At 59.5% G+C, this 10,159-nt stretch overlaps 1 protein-coding gene and 1 long non-coding RNA gene across 3 annotated transcripts in view; both read right to left on the bottom strand.

The window, feature by feature from the left end:
• LOC121021549 (chymotrypsin-C) overlaps positions 1-6,375 on the bottom strand; it is a 22,878-nt gene extending 16,503 nt beyond the window's left edge. Inside the window, exons 1-8 of one of the 2 annotated variants that reach the window (XM_040461994.1) lie at positions 6,245-6,374; positions 5,015-5,106; positions 4,829-4,926; positions 3,871-3,996; positions 2,856-2,992; positions 1,919-2,064; positions 1,013-1,165; positions 359-419 (exon numbers count right to left, since the gene is read on the bottom strand). In XM_040461994.1, the coding sequence (XP_040317928.1) occupies positions 405-419; positions 1,013-1,165; positions 1,919-2,064; positions 2,856-2,992; positions 3,871-3,996; positions 4,829-4,926; positions 5,015-5,106; positions 6,245-6,284 (807 nt within the window). In that variant the 5' untranslated portion in view covers positions 6,285-6,374 and the 3' untranslated portion in view covers positions 359-404. Of the gene's footprint in view, positions 1-358; positions 420-1,012; positions 1,166-1,918; positions 2,065-2,855; positions 2,993-3,870; positions 3,997-4,828; positions 4,927-5,014; positions 5,107-6,244 lie in introns of those variants that run through there. The other variant, XM_040461995.1, reaches the window with a different exon arrangement.
• LOC121021571 (uncharacterized) lies at positions 3,328-3,864 on the bottom strand. Its single transcript, XR_005786590.1, has 2 exons — positions 3,491-3,864; positions 3,328-3,447 (listed from the first exon to the last, which is right to left on the bottom strand). It is a non-coding gene; the product is annotated as an uncharacterized LOC121021571 (long non-coding RNA).
• Positions 6,376-10,159: the final 3,784 nt, after the last annotated feature.

Here is a 10,159-nt window from a genome sequence, read left to right as displayed (position 1 = left end):
GGCCGGGGAGCTGTTCTTGGGGAGACCCCATCCTCTCCGGGCCGGGGTGGTGTCTGAGGACCCACCAGGCTCCTCTGTGGAGGCAGGATCAGGAAGGGGGTGATTTGATCAGGCCACTGTGGTCCACAGCCTGTGAGATGTTGGCGGGTAAGTGTCTGGTGTGGCCTTAACTCTCATCCTTTGAGGCTACCATGTGGCATTCTGGGGTTCCCTCTCCACCGGCACCCCAGCAGCATCCTCCACAGCCGAACCAGGTGGGCCGAGGGGGTCTCTCCCTGCATCCCTGGTGTGGAAAGGGGCAGCCCCTACAGAGCCCGGGGGCCCGCGGGGGAGGCACACATCACAAATGCAGGCAGCCTGAGGGGGAAGGGCGTTTATTGGGGTTGTAGGCTCCCAAGGACGAATCACAGCTGCATTTTCTGGAAGAAGAGAGAACAACAGGGGCTGGGACTTGGGTGGAGGTTGTGTGTGCCCCCTTCTGGGGCAGCACGAGGCTCTGCCGGGTGCCCGAGAGGAGGAAGGGGGCGTGGCAGGCAGCCCCAGGGCCTTGACAAGCCCGTCTCACCTCTGCCCAAGGGGTCTGAGCCCCCTCGGGACTTTAGACCACTGTGCAAATGGGGGCCCAGAACACATCCTGTCCCTCGGCATGAGGCTCCGAGGTCCATTGTGACCCTCTGTTCCCCCATCCTCGGGTACATGTGGCCACCCCTGCTGACCCCTCTCCCCTGGGGTCCCATTTCACTTTGGTGGCGGGGGCGGGGCTGGGGGGCACTGGTGTGGTGCCTGGGGTCGATCCACAAGGTGGATCCTGGGGTGGATAAAGGGATGAAGTTGGTGACTGGTTCCTTTCCTGCACCTGACTCAGCATCCGCGGACAGGAAGCCCGTGGCACTTCCCGAGTGGGCGAGTGAGTGAATGAGTGAAGGCGCGAAGGAGCGAGTGAAGGGATGGGTGGGGGGGTGGGTGAGGGGCTGGTGGGGGCGGGAAGAAGGGCCCGGAGACGGGCACCCACCTCATTGATCCAGTCGATGTAGGCGGACACGCGGGTGAAGACCGTGGGCTTCTTAAGGGTGTTGCAGCCCAGCCCGGAGCCAAAGCTCACGATGCCTCGCACCTCCCAGGAACCGTTCTCAGCCTGGCAGTTCAGTGGGCCGCCCGAGTCTCCCTGTGGCCGACGGGGCAGAGGTCAGCCCCCGGGCCTCCCCCAGAGGCTTGGGAAGCAGGGGCAGGTCACGGGGGTGGGGGGATAAGGGGCTGAGACCCCCTGTTTTGGCCTCGGCCTGTCCACCGTGAGGGAGGCGGCGGGGATGCGGTTTGAGAGTCCCAGGCTAGCTCTTAGGTTGCTGTGTGAACTTGGGATAAGGATAACCCTCTCTGTGCCTTGGCTTCCCTAGCGGTTCAGGTTGTGCCTAAGGCTCTGCCAGCTGCACAGAGAGGTGAGGATCCCAAGAGCCACACTGGAGACCCGGGGGAGCGAGGAATAGGGGTCGTGTGTTTGAAAACAGGACCGTTTCTGATGGTTTTAGATGTTTCTGGGTCAGGTTGCCTAAGCCCCCTGCCTCTGACTTCGATGAGGTCTCTTCTACGCTTGTTAGACTTGGTCCTCACATCAACCCTGTGCTCACGGTGCCTCCATTTTATAGCTGGGAAAACTGGGGCTCAGAGAGGGGAAGCAGCCTGCCCAAGACTGCACAGCTACCAAGTGGCGGGATTAGGACTCGAACTCGCTCCACACCCCTGCCCGCACGATAGCGCAGAGGGGTGGGGCTGACAGGTTTCCCCTGAGCCTCCCGGGCCCAACCAGGGAGGGGGTTTGCTCATGCGGGTCCCCCCCCCCCGCACCTCCTTTGCCCTCCTCACTGCCCCCTTCCACTTGGCCACGTGGGGCAGGGACACGGTGCGGGGTGCGGACACTCACGTTGCAGGCCGAGATGACGCCGTCCCCGCCTGCACACACCATGGTGTCCTTCACCATGCTTCCCCACCAGTCCTTCTGGGTGCACGTGGTGTGGTCCACCACGGGCTGCAGGCCCTGCTGGAGCTCGTCGGCAATGGGGCCGTTGGCTGGGGGGGAGGGGGGACAGATGTTGGCCCCGCGTCAGCCCGGACGGCGCCAGGCCTTCGGGGAACAGAGGGCTGGACGGGGCCGGGGCGGGACCCAGGTGAGCTCTGGCTACCCTCGGGGGCAGCCACACACACACACACACACACACACACACACACACGGGCCCTTAACCGAGAGAAATGACTCCGAGCCTGCGGTCCCAAAGTCTGAGTCAGAGACCCTTCTGAGGGTGGGGAAGGGAGCCCGCGGGAGGCAGAGCTCATCTGTAGGAAGCCCTCCAGAGATAACCACTGAGTTGACTTATCTTTAACTTGGATTCCGGGGTTTCCCCAGGGTCCATCATTCCCTTGTCGCGTCCGCCTTTGGTGTCCTACCATCCGAGGTCTTTCTTCCCCCCGGATTTTCCCAGGACGGACCTACATGTTTCTGTCAGTCTTCTGTGCGTTCACTTATTTGCATGCAGCCTTCTAACTTAGGCATATGGTTTTCCAGAAGCTCCAATCCCTGCCCCCAGTGACTTGCCTGGTTTATTTCGTAGTCAATTAGACCAGGCGCGGCTCTGAGTACTTGACAAGTTCCACTCTTACAACACCCCTTAGGTGCCCTTGCGAGAGGGTCTGACACGTGGTAGGTGCTTAACAAATACGAGCTGTTACTATCACGAAGGTAAAACAGGTGTGAAGATGTGGAGACAGAAAGGAAAAGGGTCGGGCCAACGCGGGCGGTGCGCTTATCGTGGGAGCCGCTTCCTCCAGGAAGGCTCTCATGATTTGCCGGGGGCTGTACTCACTCCAGAGGCGGCCCCAGCCTGTGACGTAGCAGGGGTAGTCTTGAGGTAGCAAAGAGCCCTCCTCAGGCAGGCATGCCAACTGGATGGTGTCGCTCAGCTGCACGGGCTCCGCCAGTTTGATGAGGGCAATGTCGTTGCTGGAATCCAAAGAGGAGGCGGTGAGTGTGTAGGAGGACACTGGCTCCGCGAGCTAAGGCTAAGCAGCCCAGGCTGTCAGCCGGGAGCCACGCCTAGGGTGACCAAGAGTCCTCCTTGAGGACAGCGAGTTTCCTAGTGGCAGACAGAGACGACACCCGCCTTCCAACACCGCGGCGCGCCCCTTGAGAGGAAACTTCCGTCTCATGTGCCTTCCCGTCATGTGAGGCTCTATGGAGGGGAGACTAGAGCAGGAACTTTCCGAGCCGTTGCAGGCTACGTACCAACCAGACATGACCTTAAAGCCAATTGGAAATGATCGAAGAGGGGCCCCTGCAGATGCAACTTTTAATATTTTCATGTGAACAGAATGGAAGCTGGTGAACCTAGGCAGAGCTGGTTTGATTCCCTGTTCTGCCACATACTGGGCTGTGTGACCTGGGACATGTTCCCTCACCTCTCTGAGTCTGGGCTGTGTGACCTGGGACGTGCTCCTTAACCTCTCTGAGTCTCGGTTCCTTGTCTAGGGCTGTTGTGACAATTAAATAAGATTATTGCAAGATGGGCATGCAGGAGGCACTCAGTAACGGCGAGTCCTGGCTTGGCCTCTGGCTGAGAGACTTCAGGCAAGACACCGTGGGGGCCTCGGGGGTCTTTATTCCACGTGGAGCTTCTGGGAACCCTTGGCCAAATGATGGAGACGGAAGAGGCGTCCGTCTCCATTTAGCATTTCTCCGCTTTGCATAAAGCGGTCATCCGCTGGCTGTTCAGGGTGAGGACGGGGTCCAGGACAGGGCGGGGGCAGGTTCTGTCATATCGGGGGCCCCCACCGCCCCCATATCGGCGCTTCCCCCAGGGGCCGTGAAGCGGCGGCACTCACCGCACCAGGAAGGAGTTCCACCTTTCGTGGACAAAGATGGTGTCCACATTTGCGAACAGGGAGCCTTCCTCCTTGTCCACCACCAGGTTGTTCTTGCCCAGGGCCACGCGGTAGGTCTTGGTGTTGCTGAGCAGAGGAAGGGGGCTGGGTCAGGGTGGCTTCCTGCCCTTGCTGGCCAGAGGGGTAGGGAGGGAACTCGGAGCTCTGGTGGCCCAGGCCTGTGGCCACCGTGGGCATCGTTTTGGGGAAGCGAGTCTCCATCGGCACGGACCCTCCCCGGGGCGCGGGGTAGGGACCCTGCTCTCGGAGTCGAGTCTACCCTGATTCCCAGGGGGGCGGCCCTGGGCCTCGGTTCCCTCATCTGTACGGCGGAGACAGCGTCGGCATCGCCTGCCCAGGTGGCTGTGACGCGAGCCGGTCCAAGCTGCCACCGCCTCTCGCCCGGATGATCTTGCGTTCGTTCCTGCCTCCCCCGTCTCCTGCTCTCCTCGCACACCCCTGCTCGCACGCTATTTCTCACTCCTACCAAGTAGGCTCCCTCCTCCTGGTCTTTGCACTGGCTGTTCCCTCTGCCCGGAACACCCTTCCCTTACTTCCCTCGGGTCCTCCCCTGGCCACCCCGTTTAAAATGGGACCCCTTCCGCTTTCCAGCCTGCCTTATTTTTCCTCGTTGCCACTCGATATGTCATGTCAGATGGCCACTTGTTGAATGGCCTGTTGCTCTTATGCTAGAATGTAAGCTCCCTGCGAGCACGGAGTGTCCTCCCTGCCGCGTGCCCTGGCACGCTGTGGGCGCACAATAAATGCTTGTTGCACGAAGAGGTGAACGGCAAAGTTACTGGGTAGAAGCGGCTTCGGGAGCCCAGTGCCTGGGGTGTGTAGTAGGTGCTCAATAAAAGCAGCCATCAGGCTGGCACCGCGGGGCGGGGGCGGGGTCCCTGGGCGTCACCCCGCTCACCTGATGCAGTGGGCGGCCGTGAGGACGAAGCTGTTGGCAATCAAGGTGCCGCCACACGTGTGTCTCCACGTGTCATTCTTGAGGTACTGGAGAGAGATCTGGAGCGGGGGGCCACATGTCAGCCCCGGGACCCTCACCCCGCCACCCTCTGCAGCCCACCTCCCACCCCTGCAGCGGCATGCTTACCTGCCAGGGCCAGCTGTGGGGCCTGGCATTGTCTCCTCCTACCACTCGGGCCGATAGGTTGGGCAGGAAGCTGGGGACCCCGCAGCTGGAGGCTGGGGGATTCGGGAGGGGAAGCGCACGGGTGAGAGGGGCCGGCATCCCCAGCAGGGAAGGGGCAGGTGGCAAGGGCACAGGCTTTGGGGCTGGGCAGACGCGGGCTCAGGTTTTACTGCCTGGGGAAGCCGTCTAGTTCTCTGGGCCTCAGCTTCCCTGTCTGTGAGATGGGAAGAGTGGCGCCAGCTTGGTGAGGTTGAACTGAGGATGAAATCAGACAACGCGTAGAAAGAGTTTAGCAAAAGGCCTGGCGCGGAGTGAATGTTTGAGGCGTTGAAGGAACTAAAAAGGCAGCTGCGTGTGTGTCTCTCATTCTCTCCCTGCTGTCCCTTTTTAGACCGCGGCAAAATGGGGGTGTGTGAGCACCGAATCCAGGGTTCCAGACCGTCAGAGCTGGGGAGCTGTGTGGAGCGGTCAGGAGCATGTGCTCTGCAGCGAGAAGAACCGGGACTCAAATTCCGGCTCTACCGTTAACCAGTCATGTGATCTCAGGCAAGCTCCTGAGCCTCGCTGAGCCTCAGTTCCCCGTCTGTAAAATGGAGGTGTTGATAGACCCTGCCGTTCAAGGTTGCTGCGCCAATCAAATCAGCTCCTGCCTGTCAAGGGCTTAGCACGGTGCCTGGCATATGGTAAACACGTAACAAACAGGAAGCTGCTATTATTACTTAGGACTGTCGTTGTCGTTAGCCGGAAGGACTCTCAATCAAGTGCTCTCATCTGTCAAAGGAGCCAGTGAGATCTAGAGAGGTGAAGTGGCTTGTTGTTGTCCCGCCCAGAGTAAGTGACATTCAAGCCAAGTCCCTTGATTCCTGTCTGGGAGAAGGTCACCAAAATGGGTGAACGAAGCATCGGTCCCCAAGGAAGAGAGGCCAACGCTGAGAAAGCCAGGCCCTTAGGGTCCCTGGAGAGAGCCCAGGATGAGGCGGTGACTGTCCCCCGGCCACATCATCAGCCAATTTGCAGATATGGAAACAAGAGCTGCCCAGCAGGCGAGTGGCTTGTTTGACACACAGCCGGTCGCCCCAAATCCCCTTTCCTGGAACTGGGGAGAGCCCCCCGCCGCTCTCCTTGTCCCCGGGGAGGCCAGCCTGAGCACAGAGCCTGCCGGCCACAGCGAGTCCCCGCCCCACGGCTTACCACAGGCCAGGAGCGCGGCAAGGATGGTGAAGCCCAACATGTTGCGAGTGGGACTGGCTCAGGACCGAGTGGCCGTCGAGGTGGGCAGGGACACGCTTATAGGCAGGTGTGGGGGTGGGACCATCTGCTCAAGGCCGAGCCGCCCCTCGGAGAGAAACCTGTTCCGACAAGGCCCTTTCCCTGACCTTGGGCGGTTACTGTTTAATTTGGGCAGGAAATGGGGCTGGCTCAGAGGCATGGGTTTCCCAAATCTCCCGAGACAGAGCAAATTCTGAGGCCCGCAGGTTTGGGGGGACCCCCCGCCACTCTGCCTGGAGCGTGCTCTCCTCCTCTGTCCCTAACTCACACTGTTTAATTAGCATTGATCGGGCACCTATCATTTAAAAAAAATTTTTTTTTTCCCAACGTTTATTCATTTTTGGGACAGAGAGAGAGCATGAACGGGCGAGGGGCAGAGGCCCAGAGCCTGACGCGGGGCTCGAACTCACGGACCGCGAGATCGTGACCTGGCTGAAGTCGGACGCTTAACCGACTGCGCCACCCAGGCGCCCCGACGGGCACCTATCATTTATTGGGCCTCGTGCCCGGTGCTTCCCGCATTCACTCAATTGTTCCGACGTGAAGTAGGCGCTTTTATCCCCGCAGCGAGGAGGAGCAAGCTGAGACTCAGGGGGTCAGCGACTGCCCAGGGTCACACAGCTGGGTGACAACAGAACCCAGATTTGAAGCCGGGACTTCTAACGCCAGCCCGGGGTTCATCCTGCCGCGGTCCACTGTTTCCTTCTCTCTCTTCCCCTCTCGTCTTTCTCCTTCATTCAACTCATATTGTCTGGTCTTGGGGTACTCCCTGCCTTCCTGCTGTGGATGGAGGCGGAGGTCCGGCAGCCCCTGGGAGGTGCCCAGTTGGCCAAATTCCTCCCCAGAGCCACAGTTATCTCCCTGCAAAGTCCCGGTCTCCCCGTCTCTAAAAGGGGTGGAGAGGACTAAATGCATCCCAGGCGACTGACTGTTGGTCCCAAGGCGCCCTAACTTGAGCGTCAAGGTCGAGTGGCAGATGTGGGCTGGTGGCACTTGGTGTGGGTCCAGAGCACTGCGTGTCCAGAGTTTCCATCCAGAGCCCCGGCAGTCTGGGCTTAGTGTTCGGTTTCACCCATTTGCGCCGAGGCCTGACTTGGGCCTGGCCAGTTCGATTCTCCTCTCCTTCCCCTTTCTGCCCTTTGGATGTTGTAACAGTGCTTATCTGAGGGTGCTATTTTATTCAGCTTAAGTTCTTTCTTAAAAGCGAGCATCCATGACTTTGGTAATAGAAAGATCAAGAAACGTTTGGTAAAAAGAGACCGAAAGACAGGGAGCGGAAAGGTATGTGTAGGGGTCTTTCCTGCTGCGTTGGGGATCTCAGGCTGCGGGGAACTTTCTGTTGCGTTCTCGAGGCCGGTCCTGACAGCGGGGTCGGTGGCTGCTACACCTCGGACCCGGAGCAGACCCGAGCGCTGCAAAGGGTCAGCCTGGCCTGCAGACAGACCTTGTACGCGGAGAGGTGGCCTGAGCTTCGTGGCGGATCTTGGGGGCGGCAGGAGATCAGACTTCTGGTTTCTGGCTCCGTTAGTGACTTTCCGGATGGCCCTGGGTCTTGGGGAAGCTCTTTGGGCCTCAGTTTCTCTCGAGCAATGTGGGGAAATGATGAACTGGGACTTTGCTGGTGGACACTGGGGGACGCAACGACCTCAGTCACGTGCACACACCCACAGCTACCCGAGCTCGCGGGGACAGGCAGACACACGCGCATACATGCGCCTCCATATGTGTGCACGTGTCACAAGTGTAGCCCGTTCACTTATACACAGATACACGCAGGGCTACGTGCCTCACCTTCAAACATGTACACAAACCTAGAAATGACCCCGAACACACACACACGACAAGTCCTGAGGTACCAGATGAAGAGTCAAGAATTTTCTTCTTTTTTGGGATGTTTGCAGAGACACTGACCTTTCTTTTTTTTTTTTAATTTGTTTTAATGTGTATTTATTCTTGAGAGATAGAGACACCGCGAGCAGGAGAAGGGCGAAGAGAGAGGGAGACGCAGAATCGAGAGAAGGCTCCAGGCTCCGAGCCGTCAGCACAGAGCCCGACGCGGGGCTCGAACCCACGAACCGTGTGGCCACCGTGCGGATGGACCAGTCAGCTCTGGCCGGGACCCCTCCTCGCGTCAGGTTAGGCGTAACTGAGTGGCTGCGTCTTTGGGGACCATTCTGTGGCTCGTCATGGGAGCCTTCTCTGGGCCCCAGAAGGTGCCTCTGGCTGTGTCCCGGAGCAGCTAATTCTGGAGCAGAGAATTGTGTTCTCACTGGGGGCAAAGGGGCAGAGGTGGGACTGCCCCTGCTGGCTTGGAGCCCTGGTCAGAGGACGCCATTACCCCAGTGGTCCAAACTGTCTAAGTTACGGCGGTGACATGTGGTTGGCTGACCTGATTTTCTGGCCTTGGGGACAAGAGGTAAAGAAGTTGCCATGGTGGGGGTGTGTGTGTGTGTGGGGGGGGGTGGTTGTTACACTCGATCTTAGCCAAAGGCCGAGAAGCGATGGGGAGGGGTTGTTAATATCTGCAGAGGGGGGCTCTGTGGAGTGAATTTCCTGGATTAACTTGATGAAACGCTTGACTGTTTTGTTTGTCCAGACTGTGAGGTGCTGACGGACTGTGTACATAGAGGCCATCCCTCCGTCCATCCCTCCCTCTCTCCATCCCTCCCTCCATCCCTCCGTCCATCCCTCCCTTCCTCCCTCCCTCCCTCCCTTCCTTCCTCCCTCCCTTCCTTCCTTCCTTCCTTGCTTGGCCTTGTGCTAGGCCTGGGGCTGCAGAGATAAGACCCCCTCACAACTGCTGGAGCTCCCTGCTGGGCATGGCAACAAGTGTTTCTCAGAGTGTTCGGGCCGAGGGCTGGCAGCCCTCTGAACGAGAAGAGGTTAGTTCTGGGAGCTGGGAGCTGGGAGCTGGGTGGGGGTGCAGATTGCAGAAGGGTTCCTTCTCTACAGCCTCCAGGTCCAAGATGAACTTGAGGACTTGAGGGTGTGAGAATGTTGGAATCCTCATTCTCACCACCCTTGCAGTCTGTGACTCCCGGGGCCTGGAGTGGGGCCTCCCAGGGCCCAGGCACTCAGGGCCAGACTGTCCTGGAAAAATAATCAAGGGTGACTTGGCAGTGGCTGAGGTCGTCGAGGGGGTGGGGAGAACCTCAGGAGAAGCCATGCCAAGGTTGGGAGCCAGGGGTGGTGAGAGCCTGAGAAATGGGGCAGGTGTCACTGACAGGGCCCCATATTTTCTAGTCGCCGGGCCAGGACTCTCCGGTGGCAGCTGCTACTTGGGTGAGGGCCACTAAGGGACCAGCTGGGGGGGGGGGTGCCGGGGGCTGGCAGTGCTTCTCCTTAAAACCAGATGTAAGTACTGGGGGTTCAGAGGCGGTCTGGGGGCTCACTGCAGGGTTTTGGTGTCTGGTGATGGAGGCCGAGGGAATGGGGCCTGGGAGGGGATTGAGGAACTATATCTCCCTTTCCCACTCTTGGGCCCTGAACCACTCCGGGCCTCTTCGCGCCTCAGCCTGTTCCCTCCGCTGGGGCTGGAGTGGGGGTCTCGTGCAGGCTGAGGCTGAGGGACCCCCCACCGGCGGAGCCCCGTCGGTGGAGGGTCCCGGTGTGGGACCGCTGGCTTGCGTCCTCCCATTTGGAGGGCTCGGGGCCCACATCCATCACCGGGTCAGCTGGAAGGCGAGGGCTCTAGAGGTTGAGTTTTAGCCCTTCCCTGTCAGGGTCCTCTCTGCCTTTCGTTCTGAGACCCTCTGAGCTAGGACATTAGGGGTTCTGATGTTCATCCCTTGGGAAAGGAGTATTGAGGGGCAGCGCTTAACCTAACATGCTGTGTTA

This window comes from Herpailurus yagouaroundi, unplaced genomic scaffold, assembly GCF_014898765.1.
Source record: "Herpailurus yagouaroundi ecotype Mexico unplaced genomic scaffold, PumYag 77, whole genome shotgun sequence".
NCBI classification, from domain to species: Eukaryota; Metazoa; Chordata; class Mammalia; order Carnivora; family Felidae; genus Herpailurus; species Herpailurus yagouaroundi.
This window is presented reverse-complemented; position numbering and strand designations above follow the sequence as displayed.